At 40.5% G+C, this 23,221-nt stretch overlaps 1 protein-coding gene across 1 annotated transcript in view; it reads left to right on the top strand.

Moving 5' to 3' along the window:
- OCA2 (OCA2 melanosomal transmembrane protein) overlaps positions 1-23,221 on the top strand; it is a 196,672-nt gene that overhangs the window by 102,371 nt on the left and 71,080 nt on the right. Inside the window, 5 exon segments of the mRNA XM_032226226.1 lie at positions 9,137-9,266; positions 9,268-9,282; positions 11,397-11,453; positions 14,325-14,400; positions 15,186-15,294. Of these exon segments, the coding sequence (XP_032082117.1) occupies positions 9,137-9,266; positions 9,268-9,282; positions 11,397-11,453; positions 14,325-14,400; positions 15,186-15,294 (387 nt within the window).

The raw sequence follows: 23,221 nt of genomic DNA on the forward strand, positions 1-23,221 counted from the left end.
GTTTGGGAAGGCTATGCTAAAAAGAATTAAGACTTTTCTTTCTCCTTGGAATCATTTGGACAGGTTCTGCCAGATGAAATAAGTTTCACTGAATACAACAGAAAAAAAGACTCACCCAGAGTTCCTCTTTCATGGAGATGGGCTGTTTAAAATGTGAAATATAAATATTAAATAAATAACCAGTGCTGATATTACTGAAACCGCTGTATACAACTGGTCCTGTGGTTAATCTTCTCATATCAATAATATAAGGAACATGCTGTAATTCCCATGAGTTTTCTTCTTCTTTTAAGGCTTTTTCTCCAAGCTCTCATCCCAATTCTGTAAAGCTAAAACAATTATAGAACTGTTTCTATGCCATTTGTGTAAACAGATCTTTTCACAGTTAAATGTCAAACAATTACTTTTGCTCTGGTTTACTATCAGACGAGCAGTAATTTAAATATTTGTATTTTCCTAAAAAGGCATATCTAATATAGAATCTTACTGGATGGTTGTAAAGCTTGATAGAGGTGTACTTAGGCTGTCATCAGACCATTCCTTCAAAACAAATTGTTTTTGAAGGAATGACTTTGACTTTGTTTCTTTTCTGAGAATAGAAATACTCTGCTTGATTTAGGGACAGATTGATGGGGTATGTGAAGCACTGTACGTGGCTTGAAGATTGAACTTCCACATAATGATGTTGCTTCTTGGAATGATTATGATGATGATAGCTTAGTAACCCTCCCAAAAGAAATACCTCATTTAAAAAGTGTTTCATGAACTACTATAGGTAGTAAGGGACAATCACAGCATCCGTCTTGAACAAATCTTGCTAGATCCATGTAGAGAAATGACGTCAGAATGGGAATTGTTCCAGTATAAATATCTTATTCATAGATAATTAGTACATGATTAAAATGGCTGCTGATTCTGTGGTCCAGATATATTTTAAACATTTAAAGTTAATTCTCCCTGGTAATCAGACAAAAGCAGGGAAAGATACTGAATTGGTGACTTCCAATTTTTAATGTAATCTCTGAAAGGTGACTGCAGATTTCAAACAAAAATATTGTTTGTATATTTAAATTTTGATAATATAATACTTTTAAAAAAGATTTTAGAATATTTTTATAATGATTTGATTTCTGTGCACCACCCAGAGTAGTTTTTTGTGAGTTGGGCAATTTAAATTTGATTAATAAATAAGTAAAGATGAATATAACTGTTAGATTTTATAAGAGAAGCAATTCCAATTAAAAAGGAGCCAGAGGGTCATTTGGCCTGTCAACTAAGCTGAAAGGAGCTTCATGTTGAAAAAAAGTGTTGTTTTTATATTTAAAAAATATTACATTTATGCTCACTATTTTCATGACTTGCCCTATTATGTTTTGTACTGTTAACTTTTTTTTATTATGACAAGATCTTTCAAAAGTTAGAAATAATCTGCATTTTTTTAAATATCTGGAAGATCATGACTGAAATGCAAAAACAGAACATGGAAAAAAAGGACCTTTTTGCAAAGATGTTGACTTACTGATTGGCTGATGGTTGATTACTTGCATCAAGTTAGTCTTTACTCCTAATGATAATGTAGATAGATCTTTCCACTAAGATCTGTCCCCAGCCTGGCTCTGCAGGTCTTCCAACAGTATATTGACTTCTACTGTAACCTAATCCATCATCTGGCCATCCCTTTCTTCTTATACTTTCTATCATCATCAACTTCTCCAGAGAGTTGTCTTTGTAGAAGTATCCAAAGTATGATAATTTGAGTATGATCATACTCAAACCTCTGGATTAATTTCTTTATTTTCCATTGTTTGTTTTCTTGGCTATTGGCGAAAGTGGATATCACTAGTTGTCTCCAACATCAAAGTTCAAAAGCATCAATATATTCTTTATATTCTGCTTCTTCAAAGTCCATCTTTTGCTTCCATAGAGTGTCACAGGACATACCATTCCTTGCATGATTCTGATCTTTGTAAGTACAGACATATCATAGCATCTGATTTAGAGCCGAGGTGGCGCAGTGGTTAAATGCAGCACTGCAGGCTACTGCTAGATCAGCAGTTCAGCGGTTCAAATCTCACCGGCTCAGGGTTGACTCAGCCTTCCATCCTTCCGAGGTGGGTAAAATGAGGACCCGGATTGTTGGGGGCAATATGCTGACTCTCTGTAAACCGCTTAGAGAGGGCTGAAAGCCCTATGAAGCGGTATATAAGTCTACTGCTATTGCTATTGCTATTGCTATTGCTATTGATTATCTTTTCCAATGACTTCATTGCTAGTCTGAGGCATACTGTATTTCTTGACTGCTGGATGCTTTTTTTGTTTTATTTTGTTATACTTAATACTAAAAGGCAAACTTCAATATTTTTTCTCAGTTCTACAATGGTTTTTGAACCTGCTATCATTAATTTACTCTTCTTTAGACTTAATGTTGAAAATGGTGATTATCTGCTTGAAATTATATGATGGAACTACTTTATTCCTTCTCCCTCGCTTGACTTGCGACTCATAGCTAGTCTCTGCCCATTTCTTGATTTTATAATTGAACTCTTCCACCTCCTTGTACCAGTAATACAGTCAATTTTATTTCTCTGTATCCCATTTGAAGATGTCCCTATAGATTGTAGAGGCATCATTTTAGTTGTATGAAGATGATGTTAGAAAAAAAGAAATGATAGGATGGACAGAAACAGAAATGTAATTGTAATTCTCCTGCTTTATTTCTATTTTCTAAGCCATACAGACCAGCTAATCTTATTTTCTCAGTATTTCCAACTTTGGTATTCTAGTTTCCAACCTCAGGTGTTGCATCTTGCATGTTCTGTCAAGATGTGTTTCAGATTGAGCTTCCAGTTGTATTCCAATTGAACCATCATAACATTCTTCTGCATAGGATAACAAACATATTAAAGGTGTCCATGAAGTCTAATAGCTATTGATTAGCCACTGACTGCATAGTGCCTGAATAATAATACTATGTTTGCTATATTTTTATTGACCCTGAAAGAAATGCTGATCTTTCTTTTATTTTTTTAATTGGGTCCCAAGTAGTAAACAGTGTCTTTTCATTGAAAGTGTCCAATTCTAGTTCATTTCAATTTACTGATACCTAGCATATCAGTGTTTGGTAGATTTATTTCATTTTTCCTACGTTTATGCTTCTATGTTTAGATATAGAGGGTAAGAAGGGATGATCTTGAGAGAAATACTGAAGAACAATTATCTAGGCCATGATAGCGAACTATGGCATGCTTGCCAAACTGGTACATGAAGCCAGGTGGCCCAGCACATGTGGCCTTGCCTGTTTGTATTTCTGGTATGCATGCACACATGAAGATTAGCTGTCCCTTCGTGTGTGTGGGAGTGCTGAAAACTGGTGTGTACATGCGCCATGGCCAGCTGATTGTTGAGTGTGCCAGAATCCAGAAATTTGGCTTTTCCAGAGGTGTAAACCCTTCACATGTGCGGCAGTGTCAAAAACCATGTGCACATGCACACTAGCCAGCTGATTGTCGGCACACATGCACTCTAGAACCTGGAAGTCTGCCTTTGTCAGAGTGCAGCCCCAATGAGTGTGCATGTGATGTCTCCACGTGACTTTTTCAGCACTCGGTACCGGAAAAGGCTCGCCATCACTGAACTGGGCAGAAGGGTCTGAAACATTTTAAAGCCCTAAGAAATGAGATGATCTTCAGAAACAATTCAGGCAACATCTCCCTGATTCATGGGAGTATAAGGGGCGACAGAAGAAGAGTTACACCAAAATTACCCTTGCAAAATTCTGTTAATGTGACCTATTTCAACCAAGCTTAGTTCTAAACTTTTTGTAGAACATCCCTCAAAGAACTGATGGTTCATTTGGTTTCTTGGTGCAGTTCAGGGGTGATTTGTGATAGCCTTCTCTTATGGAATAAAATTATGCTTTTGTGGTTGTCATTAAAGTGATCATCTATCTCCAGCATCTTCTTGTATTGCTACTGTCTGAGGTAGGCTTTTGTTTGGTTTACCTGGAAGTACCTCATGCCTTGAATGACCCTACTGGGAATACATAATGCTGGCATACAGTTCTGATGTTTTTCATTTTTCCTTTCCAGAATTACTCCCCTCACTATGATCAGGCAGCACCACAGAATTTAAGATTATTTTTGTTCAAGTATAATACAACTGGCCCTCCAAATACTATATGATTTTTGCAATGCAATGTGGGAATGACCTTGAGAGACAGCGGCAAGAGCCACAGTCAGTGAACAGTGAGACTAGAGGCAGCTTAGGCTGCAGCAAATTGTGGATATGCAAAGGTCCCTCCTTAGTTTCTTGGGCTGTAAAGCAATATGGGGGAAATGTATTTTCAGATTTTCAAGATTCTGTTAATGTAACCTTACAATACAATAGCATTAGTTCATCTGAGCGTGCTTCCTTTCTGGATTACCTTGGAAAGCTGATCTTAATCTTGCCAGTCTTCAACTTTTCCCATAGGGTGAATTGGACTGTCTCTGCCATGCTTTCATTGGAAATGTAAGTTGAAGATTGAAGCATACTGTCTGCAAATGAGTGTTTCTGAGAGTCTGCCCTTAACAATTACTAGTAAAGCAGGTTTAACTATGTGTCTATAGCAGAAAGGAGATTTATTTACAGGTTTAGGTTCATAAGAATGAACCATATGCTGTGTGTCTGAATTTTGATCATATGATCATGGGGTTGTTGCAACAGTTGTAAGTGTGAAATGGTCATAACTCACTTTTTTTCAATGACACAGCTTTGATCAGTCACAGCTTTGATCAGTCACAGCTTTGATCATTTGTAAATTGAAGACTACCTATATCTCCTCATCTCCTTCTGCAGACTAAATTAAAGGACTAGTTGTTTCTTATACAACTATCCCCCTGGCTATGACTCTTCCTTCTGTCTCTAAAGGTCTAATCTACCAACCTCTACCTCTGTAGGCAATTGTCAAGGAACATTGGAATTATAATCCAACAACATCCAAAGCAGTGGTGGGTTCCAGCAGGCACTACTGCCAGTTCACTAGTGTGTGCTTCGCCCACTTGATGCACACAATTAAAATTGTTCTGTGTATGCGCAGAACTGAAAAAACAAGATGGTGGCGCCTATGCGCCACCCAGAGAACCGGTTCGGGTGTGTGGCAGGCCTGGGTTGCTGCCGGTTCCAGCGACCCAAGCCACCAAACCACTTCTGGTTTGGCCGAACTGGTCCAAACCGGTAGGAACCCTCGACTGATACAAAGATCTATAAATCTGCTACTTCTGATTAAGAAACTTGCAAATAGAATGTCAGGGTGATGGCCAATATAATTTCAAACATACAAACATATGCAAATATATATTTAGGACACACACACACACACACACACACACACACACACACACACAGACGAGATTCATTTTCAAACTCTCCCCACACCAGTCAATAGACTAGTGAATGTATCAGGCTTAGAATATTATTGTATCAATTGATTTCTTCTTGATCCCATCAGTTGTTTAATTGTGCAAAATATATACCACAGCATATTATAGATGCACTAACTGAAAGGAACAATCCTTTTCTGAAAACAATAGAATGATTGCAGAAATACTTTTTTCTCCAGATAGTTGCCAAAGAGTAATCTTTTGAAAAATGTTATCAGCTTGATATTGGAAATGATGTAACCTGGAAACCTTTGAGAGGCAGTGTCTTTATATGGAATAAATGACAATTGGTTTGTCCTTCTTGGCAACAAATTACATTGTCAGGTTTTTTTTTAGCTTCGTGATGAGCAGTAATTTGTGATTTTGAATTTGATCTACTGCAGATGAAAATTACCCTAAAATTGGTATTGTGCAGATAAATAAGTAAATAAATGATGAAAAATACCTTATGGCATATGCCCCATTCAGGTCAGAATTCGGTAGCTGTAAGGGTGAGATGGATGATGGGAAGAATATTGTATTTCTGATCCCATTCTAGACATTTTTATAATTTGAAGAATAGTAAAGTGTAAGACTTTGATTCATTGCCCAAACTTAGATGGCAGGTTGTGTGAAAAAACTGACAGCTGAATTATACAAATGTCTTTTCTTTGATTGAATATTTGGGTTAGCTGAATATAACGTTGCGTAACGCTAATTGTAGCTGTAGAAATCCAGGTTCAGCTCTTCAGTCAACTAATGAGACTTTACTAGATAATTTTCACTGAGCCACTCTCTCTCATCCTAACGATCTTCTGGGGTTCTTGTGAAATTGCAAAAGTAAAAAGTATTTTCTACCTTGCAAAACATATAGAAATTATGCCCATAATAATTACTATGATAAGAAAAACCTAGTGCACAATTGCACCATTGCATTCTAAGCCATGATTATCAAAAGGCCTTGAATATTCACATTAATAAATGATTAGAAGTATAGAGTTGAAAAAGGACATTTAGGTCATGACACACCTCCCTCCTTAGTACAACCATTCAATAGGGGACTAATTCAGACATTCTCTTAATTCTGGGCTTTGCGTCCATAAAAAGGAAAGGAAACTCAAACGAGATAAGGCAAGACTATGATCTCAAACCATAACTCAAACCTAGAGCTGAGGTGGCACAGTGGTTAAATGCAGCACTGCAGGCTACTTCAGCTGACTGCAGTTCTGCAGTTCGGCTGTTCAAATCTCCCCGGCTCAGGGTTGACTCAGCCTTCCATCCTTCCGAGGTGGGTAAAATGAGGACCCGGATTGTTGTTGGGGGCAATATGCTGACTCTGTAAACCGCTTAGAGAGGGCTGAAAGCCCTATGAAGCGGTATATAAGTCTAACTGCTATTGCTATTGCTATAACAAACCATGATCTCACTGTCACCATAATTACTACAATCTATTTTCTATTGCATGCTTTAATCAAGTGTGGATCATTTGTTGAACTGTTAGCACTTGGGTTTTGCTTTAATTTTAACGTTTTTGATCATATTGATCCTGTGGGCTAGGGCTGACAAACTCCCAGCCCTTGGGCAGGATGCCTCATGCATTGGCCATGCCCACCCCCATTTTAGCAAAGGGGGAAAAAGTCCTGATACATTACGTGACACTGCCGTGATGTCATGAGTTTGACACCCCTGCTGTAGGCAGTGGCTTTTCTAATAGGAAGCAACTGTTCAGCTCCCCCCCCATGTGATTACCCCCTATCTAGATTTCTGAAAAGCAGAATGTGTGATCTGAAATAATTGGTAGGAAAAAGTGGCAATATATTCTGCCCAGGATCTTTTAAAGGCCTATAGCCATGATGGCGAACCTATGGCATGCGTGCCACAGCTGGCACACAAAGCTATATCTGTTGACACGTGAGCCGTCCGCTCCCGTGCCAGTTCCCGAACTTCCGGTTGGCCTGTTGGGCCTGTTTTTTGCCCTCCCCAGCCTCCGAAGGCTTTTCTGTAGCCTAGGGTGGGTGAAAATGGCTCCTCTCCCCTGGAGGAAATACCAAGCTCAACTTGGAGGTGAGCAGTGCGACACACACTGGGGGAGTTTGTGGAGGGGTTTATGCACACATGCGTATGTGGGGGTGCACTTTGCATTATGGGTGCCGGCACACACATGCACATTCTCCTGCATGTGTGCTCACTTTTTGGCACCCAACAACAAAAAGGTTAGCCATCACTGGCCTATAGTGTCATAGTCCATCACAACAATTTATGATAAATTATATTCTAGCTTAGTTTCTGACTGAAATAATTTCAAAAAATAGAAATGATCATTTATATGTTAGATATGTTTTAATTGTTTGATATGGTGTAGCACAAATAATTTCTTAAAAAGAACTCAGGTTCAAATCAAGTTGAAACACCAGGATGTTATATTGACAGTGTATTATATTTAATGCTTAGCAAAGAGTTCAAGATTCAACTTAACTGTACATTAATCTTTTATATATCAAAAAGATCTGGTGCCAAGAGAAAGAATAGGATTTAAATATTGAATAAATTTCATATTTTCAATGCTCTCGACATAAAGTAATTACAAAAATTGGCATAGCTATGAATAACATTTTATGAATATTTAGCATATCTAAAAATAAGATCTAAGTATATAATGAACAAAAAGCCAATCATAGTACATAAATACTATAACACTCTAATCTGTTGTGCAGTTTTATCTACACCAAATCTCTTTCACTTTCACACATAATTAGAGTGGTTCACTTGAATGACTGCATTTGTAATTTTTGCAGTAAATTTAATATTTGTAAAGTAAACTTTATACTGTATTTCCCCCAAATAAGACAGGGTCTTATTTTGCTTTCACCCCCAAAATAAGCACTTGGCCTTATTTTTGGGGAAGTCTTATTATTTTTGAGGTTCAGGAAGCAGCAAGCGTGGTCACTTCATGGCTGCTGCTGTGTTGCAATATTTTTGGGGAGGACTTTTTTTTGAAGGACTTATTTTAATGCATGTGCTCAAAACCCCAATTGGGCTTATTATCCGTGGAGGTCTTATTTTCAGGGAAACAGGGTAATCTATATATATAAAAAACAAATACTACTCACTTATCACGAAATCTCTAGTACCGTAAAGTCTACAAATTTGAAATGTGGCATGTATGTTCCTCTTGGCTTCTAGATGCTTGCTTAGAAAGGATTTTTTCGAAATGATCATCAGATCATTAGTATTTTTTATACAGTAATTAACACATTCCGATGCTAAGGAGTTCTACTTCCCCTCCCCATCTGAAAAGAACACTAGTCCAACTGCTAGTTGCCTTACCTTTTGTTACCTCAGTTCAAACTGGCAAACATTCCACTCTTCACTCAGGAGCAGTCTGGGGCTTCTTACAGTACTAAACATTGGTACTTCACAAAATGTCTATGGTGCCTTTCACCTATGGAATTGCTTCCGGACTCAAGGCAGCAGGAGCAATATTCACCTTATGTTTTTCAATCACCAACCACCACTGAGCAACAGATTGTGAATCACATTTCTCCTGCATAGCCCGATCACATAGTTTTGTCGTGAAGCATGGGTATCCAGCTCATGAATACATAAAATGACTGGTGATTGCTTTGGAACCAAGTTCCAGTTTTGGCCAGAGATATCATATATACCTCCGTTGTGACTAGGAACATTGAAATGTGCCATATTGTTACTCTCAGCTAAATAATTTTATTTCTTTTTAGAACTGAAACATGAAATCCATGTTTGGAAGCTGACAGCCCAGAGAATTAACCCTGCAAGCAGAGAAGAAACAGCAGTGAAGTGCCTCTTAATGCAAAAAGTTAGGACTCTAGAGTTCTTGCTAAGGAAAAGCTCAAACTTTCCACAGGTAACATAAGGCTCTTGATAGCCAGTCTTATTGGAAACAAGACCTACACTGAATCTTTTTAGCTTTATTATAATGAAAGCGTTAGGACTCAGGGTTTCCAGACTTAGCAACTTTAGATATGTGAACTTCATTTCCCAGAATTCTCCTGTGAGGGGGTTGAAAATTGACACATCTTGCTGATCTTGAGAAATAACGGATAAAGTTATGGAAATCTCAATACTTAGACTACTTTATTTTAGAGCTCCATTTAGGTCTCATATTTAGGGTAATATTCTGTATTTTCTTTCAAATGTCTCTCTTGTCAAAACAATGGGTTGCTTGCCCATTTCCTGGAAAACTAAGAAATATGCAGATGTAGTTGGATATTTTTCCACTGTCTTTTGCATCCTTTCCAGGCTGTGAATAGGCAATCATATACTGTATACAGTAAATAACTCTTCACAAAATATCTATCAGCAGATTTTCAAGGTAATTATCTTCATATATGTGGAAGTGATGCATAAATGTACCAAGCGGTGGTGGGATTCAAATAATTTAACAACCGGTTCTCTGCCCTAATGATTTCTTCCAACCACCAGTTCACCAAACTGCTCAGAAAGTTAACAACCAGTTCTCCCGAAGTGGTGTGAACTGGCTGAATCCCACCACTTGTACCAAGCCCTGTGTACCCCCAAATCAGTTCTAGAGAAAGAGGAAATTGCCCTAAAATATGTAGTTATGGTATAAAGTGGACTGATAAACAGAAGTCAAAGTGCAGGATGAAATCTGGTTTGATAGAGATTCGAACAAAAAATTGAACGAACTCAATTTTTTAAAAAATTCAACAAATTAAATGTGAATGAGAATTTTTTTTGAAAACATATCTATATTATATACCTCAATAGGAATCCTGCAGCTGCTATAGATTTAATGGAAATTAATGGAAATCTGAGTTTTCTATTACGTGGTGGTCTAGGACCATTCTAAATGAAGCAATTGCTCAGAATTGCATCCCTTAATCATTTAATTTTGTTATCCCCACCTATAAATATTAAAAACAGCAACACCATTAAATACCGTATATACTCGAGTATAGGCCGACCCGAATATAAGCCGAGGCACCTAATTTTACCACAAAAAACTGGAAAAGTTATTGACTCGAGTATAAGCCTAGGGTGGGAAATGCAGCAGCTACCGGTAAATTTCAAAAATAAAAATAGATACCAATAATGTTTTGAATATTTATTTCAAAGAAAAAACAGTAAACTAGCGGTGTATTCAATGAAATACTTCAGCTCACCTCATGATGCTGATGTCCCGCTGTGATGATGATGTCCCGTGCAGCCGCGGGAGCGATGTCCCGCCTCCTATGACACACGGCACAGTGATTCCTATCATTGGATCACTGTACCAGAGGAGGTGGGACATCGCTATGTGGCTGCTTGCCATAACAAGGAGGAGGTGGGACATCGTTGCAGAGCGGCAGGAGGGGGAGGAAGGGGAATCGTAAGACAGCCTGCATTACATTAGAACGTGAGAAGGGGGGATGGTGCGGTGCGCGCTGCGCGGCAAACTGACACAGAGGGAGGGGAAACTCACAGGGGCACTGGGCCATTCACGAGTGTCACCCAGCGGCATGGCCCCGCCCTTTTTCTCCTCCATTTCGGGCAAATTTTTCACTGACTCGAGTATAAGCCGAGGCGGCTTTTTTCAGCCCAAAAAGTGGGCTGAAAAACTAGGCTTATACTCGAGTATATACAGTAGCTCAAGAAATTCTATTGATATTCACTGTTAGTGAAATATCCATTCTTTTTAAATTCATGGATTGTTGGAAAGAAATTATGTGAAGGGGTGAATCTCTTTGGGTCTATCCATCAGCAAGACAGTTCTTTGAAACTTAAAAAGAACAAGCCACAATTGATATAGTCAGAGGAGTTGGCAAAAGAAAGATTCATTTAAAAATGAGCCCAAATATTCCATTATTTTTTCTTCTGATCCATCCCTAGAAATAGGTATGTGTTGTGTCACTTAATGGTAAGTGGATATGAACATAAATATTAAGTATAATTACCGATAACAAATAATGATCTAAGTTCTTATTCTATTAGTATAGTTTTATATATATTATATTTCAGACAAATCTCACAAGAAGATAAAAACTGGGAAACAAATATCCAGGAGCTCCAAAAAAGGTAAAAAATTCTGAGAAATGTTCATCTTCATCTATAATGTTTTGTTTTTCTTAATATTGACAACAATGCAAGTGCACAAAATCTTCTGTTTTGAAATCTTCCAAGGACACAAAAAATAATTGGGGAAAAATATTTTGAGCCTGAAGTACACATGTAGGTACTCTCCCTTAGGTCATATACAAATAACTAAAGGTATTTAGAACACTTTGTTTTACTTCACATGACTATTTTTGTCTGAAATAGAAACTGGTTTGTTGCTTTGCCTTTCAGAAGAGTCAGTGCCATTATGCAATTGTATTGTAATTCTTTTTTATGGTCAATCTCAGTAAAATCTCAATAAAGAATAAATAAAACTAAAACAGTAAAACATCAAAAACCAAAGGGGTATAAGGTATAAGGAACAAACAGACTACAATAAAACAATACAATCATGTTGCAGAAATCAACTTATGAGAATACAAGCAATACAGTGGTGGGTTCCGGATTCCATTCCAACCAGTACGGTTGGAACAGCCCCGGAGTTACCCACATGCACATGCACGGCACGCGCGCATGGCACGCATGCACATGCACATGGTGCGCACATGAGCTCTAGTGTCAAATGACACTTCCGCAAGCCTCCACGATGCTCAGCTGCTCCGCAGAGCGTCGCGCAGGCACATGCACGGAAGCACCAACAGCATAAAGCACTGGTAAGGAGCGCGGGTGGGCGGGTGGGCCCTCTGGAGCATCGTACTGGAATGGTATCCGGTGCTCTGGGCAGGATCCGGTATGCCCGTACCGGGGCATACCACCTGCAACTCACTACTGAAGCAATAAAACAAAAACTGACTAATATTTAAAGGATGATATGTGTGGTGGAGGAAAAATACCACTTTCCATTTAACCAAACCACAGCAGCAGAGTATCTGTATCTGACATAGTGCCTGTTATGTATAAATGCTGTTCTGATGAAGCAATCTGGGGCAGAGTTAAAAGAGGTATCAATCTAGAATCCCTACATAGTCATAAGCAAACTAGTCCACTTCCCTTGAATTCTGTTGACCATTATCTAACTCCAAGCAGGTGATAACCATTAGTTGAGACTGTACACAAACATAAGTAGCAATGAATCAGTTAATTGGACCTTCATGTCTGGATCTGATATTTTGTACCTAATAGGAACAAATGTGGGGGTTTGGAGAAGAATGTTGAGGGAGGCAGCAAGTGCCAGAGGACAACAAATAGAAAGCACCCCAACACCCCAACACTTCTTTGTTGCTTGGCTGAAACTCAGCTCATTGCCTAGGCAAAGAAAGCTGGTTCCTCTCTTCTAGAAAGCCTTCTCCAGAGGGAGCAAGAGGTCAAAAAGTACACACTAAGAAGTTGCTTATATACACATAGCTGAGACTGGAAGACTTATTTAGAGAGGAGAACAAGCCTCAAACTGTTGCTGACAGATCAGTTTACTGCCTTGGTTAGATATTTGATATTGAACATTACTTAGAGTTCTAGATTTGGACAGATGAGGCTGTGTCTGTTTATGTATTCACCATTGTCCTTAAACACTCAAGGGACTGAGGAGAATAAATTTCAGCAAGTTCTTTAGATCTCTGGAGTATGCAGAATTTGCTTTCTGTTACTTGCTAGTCAGCTCCCCACCCTTCTCTCTGCAAAGCTATCTATCTGCCTCAGGATGATTCTACTTTTTATTATTTTTAATTATATTATATGCTACCCATCTTACTGCCAAGCAACTCTGGGTGGCTAACAATAATATAAAACCACAATATAAAATGATGAAAGATTAAAAACATTCAGCAGACAATAACTAGTGAGAAAACTGAGTTTCTTGAGAATTTGATTAAAAGATAAGTTGAAAATCAGGCACATATACTTTTATAAAAAGCACAATATAAAATAAAGTGACCCTCATTTTACATGGACAAAGCTGGACTGCCTATGGCATTCCTTTAAGCTTTCCTTAAAATTGCTCAGTTAGACTTTCAGTACTTTAAAATATGGTAGCAATAAGGTTCTTCTAACTTTTGATACTTTAGTTGACCAAAATATCTGGCTGGGAGGATGCTGATTGGCCTTCTAAAATATATATCTCTTATAGGTTTGACCATGGCTATAATGTATTGCCTTCCTGCCAAGTTAGATGGATGAAAATCGAATGCTAAAAGATTTTACAGAAAGATACTATAATACTGCATTTTCTGTTCTATAGATCTTTTTATCTTATGAAGAAATTATCAGGTGGATGTCACTGTGGATAGTCCTAAATAGCAAAAGGATATACTTAACCATTAGTCCAAGATCCATGTCTGCAGAGCCACTTCGATAACACTAGCAGCTTTGTGGAGAGCTACATTGAATCCACATTGGGCCATTTGAAAAATTTTCTTTAAAATTTTGTCCCAATTCTGGTGATGCAGAATTGCCAACTTGTCATAGTTAGATGAGCCATACTTGAATTGTCACACTTGGGTTGTGAGTAAAAATTGTTCCATATTTGTAGAGATAAAATAATACAGTTAATGATGAGATTCTAATGGCTGATGCCAATTTCTTAGAGTTGTGCAATATATAATTCAGATGGGAACTCTGCCTGCTGAATGGTTATGACTCATTAAAGCAGCTGCAATCTATTTCCAGAATTACTTGTTTGTACAAAAATCCATCCACATGTTCTGAAGCACTATTTCTGAACTGCCTCTTAAATAAAGCATCATTTAATTCATCCTAATTTCTGAGCCAATTTTATATTTCCATTAGCTAATATTTACTTAAAAATGTTTTAATAACATATCTGATTTCATTATGTAAATGGAGAGAGAATCCAATTCTTGTGAATTAAGAAGTCCTCAAAACTGCTTTATGCATTAGTCTTATATATGGAGAACATGGTAGCCTCTTCAGAGCTTCTGGAAAAGAATGCCTAGAGATTGGCTATAGATATGTGGTAAACTCTCTTTCTAATCTGGGATTTGATGGACAGCATTCCTAACTGTACATTTTAGCTTAATGCAGTTATCAATTTCTTGCAGATCTTCCCTGCAATGGAAGGTTAGGAATAAGATTCCACCGCAATTTTCTGTTTTTCTTATTCTTATAAGTTACCTAGAGGAGAATTTATGGATCTTGAATACAGATAGTTTCCTAAAGTGGAGGTCTATGTCAAATTATTTATTTCATTTGTTTCTAAATGCATGTTTGTGCATGGGAGAAAATCACATTAACTACTATATACCATAATAAATGAATAAAAGTAGAAGAAAAATACAGTGCTCTACCTGTCTTTTAACCATAAATAATACCATTTGTCAATAACCTGTCATAGTAACTGTCGAGAGGCTGTTTAGTCTTGGACTGTGTGGCTCTTGGTAGTTAAACATTATCAAGGGACTTTCATTCTGGTGTTTCTGTTCCTGCTACAATAAGAAAAAATAATGAGATCTTATTTATTTGTATGATAAAAATGAAAACTTCTTCAATTGAGATGAAAGACTTGCTGCTGTTCCCAAGATTGGTCAACAGGGTTCTGCTTGGAAATGTAATACAAATCTCTAAAATGTGTTTCATTCTAAATTTAAAATATTGTTTTCACGCTTTAGATGTTTCCCCTGCCATTTTAATGAAAACATATATTACAATCATATTTGGTGCTGACTTGGGAAACATGCTAGTATGAAGCTGGATATTTGAAGACTATTTTCACTTGATTCATCTATTTTCTCTTTTGAACAGCACAGAATAACAGACAAGTTGCTTCTCATCAAATGTCTGATGGTTTTAGGAATTGTTATTCTCATGTACTTTCTCAATCCATTCGTTCCAGGAATTCATTTAGATCTTGGTAAGCTCCATTTGGATTATTTATTGGTATTTAAATATATTCTGTTTTTGTAGGAGAAGAGCAGGCAAAGTTGGGGGGCAGAGTTAGGTGCATCATTAGTTTAGAATCATAGTGTCCCCACAAGCACTCCAAGTCTTACCCCTCCTGAATCCCATTGATCCTTATCATTGACCAATTTGAAGTTTAGTTGACCAGATTCTTATGTATTGATTCTTGAATGAATCTTCTATGCTACAACCTCACAAATGGTCCTGATTTTTTGTGTCTGACACCACAAGAGCTGTGGTGGCTCAATGATTAGAATTCAGTACTGCAGGATACTTCTGCTGACTGCCGGCTTACAGCAGTTTGGCAGTTCAATTGTCACCAGCTCAGGCTTGACTCAGCCTTCCATGCTTTTGAGGTCATTAAAATGAGAACCCAGATTGTTGGGGGGAATATGCTGACTCTGTAAACCACTTAGAGAGGACTGTAAAGTACTATGAAGTGGTATATAAGTCTAAGTGCTATTATTATTTAAGTGCAGTGCTCTTAAGTGCATGCAGGGGTTTTTTGTGTGTGTGTGTGTTTGTGTGTGTGTGTGTGTGGTACTTCAAGACTATATAATTCTATCTCATTTGTTGAAGGCTTGATGATACATTTTTATATTACACTATAAAAGATGTACTATTTTCTCTCTGGTTTTCTTGTTGCTGGGTTCTTGACAATTAATCATATAAACTATGATTGATATATACTGTAGTTTATATATTGTGCTACTAGTGCTACAACTGCTATACCTTTTAAAACAATGGAAAATAAGATTCTTTTCTAAAGTTCTTGGTCTGGATTCATATGGATTCTTAACAGAGGTAGATTTTGTTCAATTATCTTTAAAAAAAAAAATGTACCATAGGTTGCATTGAAAACATTTTATATAATACTTTAGAACACAATTTAAGTTACTCTACATACTTGGGTTGCAGAGGACACTCAGGAATACATTCTTTTCATGTATAATTTTAATTTCTGTGAATGCATGTAAAAGGGAGCCTAACCATTTCTCTGCCTTTCAGAGCAGTTATCTTTCAAACTGGTGTAGATGCATAAGTAGAACCCCGATTAAGAAAGGGGGCTTAGTAGAAACCTTATTGTATCTCCTAATTATAGCTAAAAGGCTTAGAGGCCTTTCTCTATGCAGTGAAATCTCAAGTTAGTAGACCTGGGTAAAATGGGTGTTGCATGGAATGTACCAGTTTTTTGTCATCAATTAACTTGATTTGTTTAATTACATAATTAAACCAGGGATGCAAATTCTAATATATAAATAATACAAATGGACAGAAATTGGATGATTTGCATCATTTGCACAATGATGTCATTAGGCAAATAATGCAGATTGCAGTGCACAGTCAATGCCATATCCTATGAATAATGGACATCCCTCCCACAATTAGTGAAAATGAGTTTTTGCTCTACTTCAATTTCAGTGTTAGTTAGAGACTGCTTTTAGAAGCTGAAAATTACAGAGGGAAATCCAAGCTCAGGACCAAGGAACATAGAGGTGTGCTTTTTTATATGCTTTGCCAGCCTCGAAATATACAGCTCCTGCAACATTTAGTGCTACAAAAGAAGTACTGCCTTTATTTTTTTTAATGAATTGCAACTATTTTAATATCTGCTGATCAATAGGATATATTAACTGTTTCAATTCTAAAGTATCGTTTATCAGGGCTAGCAAAAATATTTTAAGTATAGAGGTATACCGTACATTTGAACCTGGGAGAGGTTTTAAGTTGTTTTGATTTTAATTATTTTTGTTAGCAGCTTTGAATACTTTTTATCAGAAAAGCAAGATTGAAATACTTTAGTTACCTAATTTTTGATAAATCTATGCTAAGAGATTCACATGGCTATCACTAAATTCAGTCTTTGGAAGAGAATTACTTCTATCTGTGGAAAGGTACTAGATTAGCACTATGACTTAGGTTTTAAACTAAATATACTTTGAAATCCTACAAAGCTTGCAGTTCTTTTAATATTAAAGTCTACATCTCTACAGCTGGTTACCATCTGACTTCTCTTATCAACATCCTAGTTTTAATTTGATTTAAAAGTCATTCTCTTCCCCCAGAGAATATTTTAGCTAGATTTTTTTTGAGAAGAGCAGGGACTTCTCACAAACCTATAAATGCAAAGGATATTTAGGAGAAATTGGGGGTATTATATATGTGAAGCTGAAACACAGTTTGCATGTTGGAAATGAGTTTGTTTATGCATGTGTTGCCAAAATATTCTTTTTCTATTGATAGTGACAGCAGAGAGGGCAGTGTAATGAAAATTCTAATTGTCTTTTCCTGATGCATATTTTAAAGATGAAATAGAACTTTAGCAGAGGAATGGGAGAAAAAAAGCATTTATTTTAGATTTGAGAACCGTCTTATCTAATTGCATATTTTCAAATAAAATACATGGATCAAAACTTAATTACTTTTGAAAATTGCAGATCTTCAAATTTTGCTAAACCGTTTGCCAATTTAAAAATGTGTTAGGAAAAAATCTACATCATAGCTATCTGGTATAAATCTGAGCAAAGAAAGAAGGATGAAATACGTGTTGTGGTATAATAAAATAAACTCTGCCTTTTATGGTGAAATTTTAAAGGAGACATTGGCTTGTTTCACAAGGCTAGAATGTATGTTTCATCATATCTCCTATGAATGTTTATGCTTAAGGTGACCAGATTTTCAGATTGGTAAAGAGGGACACCTTTGACCGGGGGGGGGGGGTGGTTGATTAAAAATTTTATACGGAAAAATTATACAGAAAAATTATGGACTGTGCCGAAATGGATAAATTAACGAAAGAAATACAGCTGGGTGAGCTCTCCGGTGCCCCGCGCTTTCCTGCCTCCTTCCATCATGAACCGGATCACAGACAGTGGTCACATTGAGGAAATGGGGATTTTATAGTATCCTTCCCCTGCAGTGGGGAGGAAATGGGGATTTTGCAGTATCCTACCCTGGAGGGGGGAAGGAATGGGGATTTTATAGTATCCTTCCCCTGGAGGGGGGAGGGAATGGGGATTTTATAGTATCCTTCCCATGGAGGGAGGAGGAAATGGGAATTTTGCAGTATCCTACCCCTGGAGTGGGGAGGAATGGGGATTTTATAGTATCCTTCCCCTGGAGGGGGGAGGAAATGGGGATTTTGCAGTATCCTACCCCTGGAGTGGGAGGGAATGGGGATTTTATAGTATCCTTCCCTGGAGGGGGGAGGAAATGGGGATTTTGCAGTATCCTACCCCTGGAGTGGGGAGGGAATGGGGATTTTTTAGTATCCTTCCTCTGGAGGGGGGAGGAAATGGGGATTTTAAGGGTGCAGAGGATGTGCCTCTTGTCGGTCGAGGCATCGGCTGCCCTCCCTTCTTCTGTCTTATCTCTCCGTCCGTCTACCTTTGCGTTGGGAAAGAGGAGCAGAGTGGGAAAGCAAGACGGATTGCCATTGTCAGTTGCCAGACTTCCCGCAGGTTGGCTGGACGCCGCCCCTGCGCTCCCGCCCAGTAGCAGCAGCAGCAGGGCTGGCACATGAGTGTATGGCGGAGACACCCACAGCCTTCTCCGGCTCACTGATTCTCCCCAACCCCGCGATTTTCCTCCTTTCCAGCTGGGTGGTGGGAGCGCCTGGGATCTCCCTAGGTCAAAGCCAAGAGGAAGGGGGGAGATTCCATATGAAGGCATCCCAAGGCTCTACTTTAACCCATGTGGGAAGTTTGGGGGGGGTTGCATCTTTTCCCTGGCTTCTCCGAGCTTCGTTCCTCCCGCTTCCGCTCCTTCAGCTGGAGACAATTACACCCCCCCCAAAGAATCCCAGGCACACAAACAAGCAGCTTCCCCACCGTGGGCTTTGTTCTTAACCGACAGCGGGCAAAGGGAATAGAGAGAGGTGGCGGCAAGGCTACCTTTTGCAGGGAGAGCAGGAGCTTGGCCAACCATGGAAAGGTGCCCCGAGGCTGGGATCCAAGGTGCGCTTAGCTAGGCGAGGAACTTGTGCGGACACGCCGGGGCGTGGGAACTGAGGAAATGAATAGAGAGGGGGGCGTGTGGAGAAGAAGAAGCATGCCGAGCTGTCATCGGGGCTGCTGAAGCTTGCGAGGGAGATCTAGAAGCAGATGGGATGGGACTTGGAGTCCTATGATCTTGGCGAGTGGGGATTCCTGCGATGGGATTTGGAGTCCTAAGACACTGGCCATTGGGGGCTGCTGCGATGGGATTTGGAGTCCGATGTCCCTGGCGATTGGGGGTTCCTGCAAGGAGATGCGGAAATAGGGGGGAGGGGTATGCAGAAGCCCCCCGACCCCCTTCCTTAGAAGAGCCGGAAGCATTAGAGGAGGGGGCTTTGCACATCCCCCCCTCCCCCGAAGCCCAGCGCCTGCTTACAGCAGCCCCAGATTGCCAGTGTCTTAGGACTCGGCACGCTTCTTCTTCTCCACATGCCCCCCTCTCTATTCTTTTCCTCAGTTCCCACGCCCCGGGGGGTCCGCACAAGTTCCTTGCCTAGTTAAGCACGCCTTGGATCCCAGCCCCAGGGCATCTTTCCACGATTGGCCAAGCTCCTGCTCTCCCCGCAAAAGGTAGCCTCGCCGCCACCTCTCTCTATTCCCTTTGCCCGCTGTCGGTTAAGAACAAAGCCCACGGTGGGGAAGCTGCTTGTTTGTGTGCCTAGGATTCTTTGGGGGTGTGTGTGTGTAATTGTCTCCAGCTGAAGGAGCGGAAGCAGGAGGAACGAATCTCAGAGAAGCCAGGGAAAAGATGCAACCCCCCCAAACTTCCCGCATGGGTTGTAGATCCCTTGTAGGGGGAGGGGAGGGAGGGGAGGGGAAGAGGCTCCGTGGGTGGGGGAGGGGAGGAAAATGGGGGACGCTGCAGAGGTCAAGGAGATGAAGAAGACCTTCATTGTGCCAGCCATCAAACCCTTCGGATCACTACGATTTCGCCGCCGCCAGTTGCAAGGAGTGGGAAGGAGAGGAGGGAAGGAGGGAGGGGGGAAGGAAAAGAAGAAGGGATCTACATGGCTCTCTGGCCAGAGGGAGCTGCGCGGGGGGGAAACGGGCATCTGTCAAAACCCCGGATCCCGTCTCGGCCTCGGGTGGCTGCGGCAGAAGCAGCGAGCTTTCCCCGCTGCATAGGGATGTGGGAAAAGGGCTCGGGCACGCGGGGGGGAAACAGGCATCTGTCAAAACCCCGAATCCTGTCTCAGCCTCGGGTGGATGCGGCAGAAGCAGCGTGCGCGGGGGCGATGCTTCACTGGGAGCGACCTCTCTTTCCCCGCTGCATAGGGATGTGGGGAAAGGGCTCGGGCACCAAGTTTTCTCTCCCCCCTTCTTTCCTTCTCTCTCTCTGCTCTGGGAAAGGAGCAGCACTCTGGCGAGCCCCGAGAGATTCCCCCATTCTCTCTCTCTCTCTCTCTCTCTCTCTCCCGGCCCTTCCAAGCTGAGGTGGCAGGGGCAGGAAGAGGAGTTTGGGGGGGAGGGAGGAAGGGGAGGTGGCTGTGGCGGCTGGGCAATGGCCAGCAGCGGCCGAAGCAGGGGGAGGGAGAGCGAGATTTTGGCGAGGCGGCCGCGGGAAGGACCGAGGGAGGAGGAGAGGATGGGGCTGCTTGGGAACGGAGAGGACCAGGCCGCGGAGGGAAAGAGCAGCACGTGCCCAGCCGCTGCCACCTCCACTTCAGAAGGTTCCTCTGGCAGATTGTCTTCCCCGCGCCACCCTCACTCTGGTAAAGGAGCAGCGCTCCGGCGAGCCCCGAGAGATTCCCCCGTTCTCTCTCTCTCTCACTCTCCCGGCCCTTCCAAGCTGAGGTGGCAGGGGCAGGAAGAGGAGTCCGAGGGGGAGGGAGGGAGGAAGGGGAGGCGTTGGCGGCGGCTGGGCGATGGCGGGATGGTGGGAAGCGAGGCGCCGCCAGTGGTGGGAAGCGACCATGAGTCGAAAGAAGGGAAGTGACCACGAGGGAAAGAAGGTGGCGGGGGGACCCGCAGCTCGGTGGGTGTCTCCTCGTGGGACGGAACCCTCTCTCTCTCACTCGCTCTCTCTCACTGCCGCCCCATCCTGTGGCTGCTACCATGGACGGGGAGGAGGAGGAGGTGGAGGAAGAAGAGGAGGAAGCGGGATGAATACTTTTGAGAGGGGATGGGCGCGACCTGGGAGACACAGGGAAACTCCGCAAAGGGGGAGAAGGAGAGAGCCGTCTCCTCCCCTCAGCGCCTCCCGATTTCCACCAGTAACGTTACTCACCAGTTAAGCAGCAAGCAAAAGACGAAAGGAAATGGAGCGTGCTAAGCTAAGCGGACTCCAGCCAATCAGTGATCTGGCTGGGATGGAAAATTTTAAGCACGTGGTGTGCTTAAAGTTTTCCATCCCAGCCAGCTCACTGATTAACTGGAGTCCAGGCCAATCAGTGAGTGGCAGGCTGGGCTGGCTTAGATTTTTAGTGTAGAACGGAACGAGCGAGCGAGCTAGCAGCTGATGGGCGGGGGAGCGAGCAAGCTGTGAGCACCAAAATAAAGTGGGGTTTTTCGAGAACGGCCCAGGACACGGGAAAAATTATGGGAAAGTGTGCCTGTCCCGCCAGATGCAGGATGTCTGGTCACCCTATTTATGCTCTGCACAAAATGCATATATTCAATGAAAATGTGTTATGCTAAAGAAACCGTGAAACTAGTTGAAGGATTTTGACTGGTAAGATCCAGAAGAGAACCTTCTTTGTTTTCACCTTGCTCTTTGGAACATGTTACACCCGCTCCTCCCCAAGGTGAAGCAAGCCTCCTTCTTCTGGCCTTCCAAAAGAGTGTTAAGACAAGGCTCTGCCAACTGGCATGGGGATTGAGGATTGATATGAGATTCTTGGAATGGCTGGTGAAGTCAGGCTGCTCCCTTTCCCTTTTAAACATGTAACATTAGGTTGAATTATTCAGATTTAATAGATTCTGGCTTTATTGTTATTTCTTCAGAAAGCAGTTGGCCTATTTATTGATTTATTTACCTAAGAAAGCTGGAGAAATTAAACACTCTAATTGGAAAGAGCAACAATAGAGCCCCTTTGGCATACTCCCTGCTTTAAACGAATGACACTGAATGCATTATGCAGAAAACAGGGATATTGTATCTTAATAAGGAAACAACTATAAAATGGCAGGATTTGCACATGTAAGTGCTTTTTATTTTTCAGTTTTGTTGCTGCTTGGACAGCCATGCAGGTTAGCTAGATTTTGCAGTAATTTCCCACAGTTAAATGAATGAACATAATAGACTGATTACCAAGTAGCCATGTGTGACCTTTTCCTGAAGCCCTGTCTAGCAATGATAAAATGTTTATGTTACTCTTGGGTGTCTCATGTGCTCAACTAGAAATTACTTCTGAAATTTCAAAATGAGGAATAGTGAGAGCTGTATTAGCTTGTCCTTATTAAAATGACTTCACTGTTAGGGTCTATATTTTATCTTGTTACCTACTCTGAATTATTTGTAAGGTAAAATTGGGACATATATTTAAAACTATATCGATGTATGGCTAAGGATTTTTGCTGTGAGATATACATGCACAACGATGCCTCTGCATGCCTTTTTTTCTCCTATTCATTGCAGACAAAATAAGATTGGTTTGCAAAGTACAATATGCCTTAGCAAGAAAAAAGTACAGAATTGTTACTGACTACCTTCAGTAATTGTTACCAACCACACTGATATCAGAAAGACTACTTCTGTGCCATGACAACTTAGCAAAAATTATGTCATGGTGTCTAACAAACATATGTGTTGTATATTTGCATGAAGACATTGTCAGGCTTCTGTCCTTTATCCTCCCTGCCCACACAAACAAATGGAAGTTATTAATCTGAAACCCCAAGAATATATCTATTCAAAATACGTATTTCAAGAAGAAGCTAATTATA

The sequence above is a fragment of the Thamnophis elegans genome, chromosome 11 (assembly GCF_009769535.1).
Source record: "Thamnophis elegans isolate rThaEle1 chromosome 11, rThaEle1.pri, whole genome shotgun sequence".
In the NCBI taxonomy this organism is placed as follows: Eukaryota; Metazoa; Chordata; class Lepidosauria; order Squamata; family Colubridae; genus Thamnophis; species Thamnophis elegans.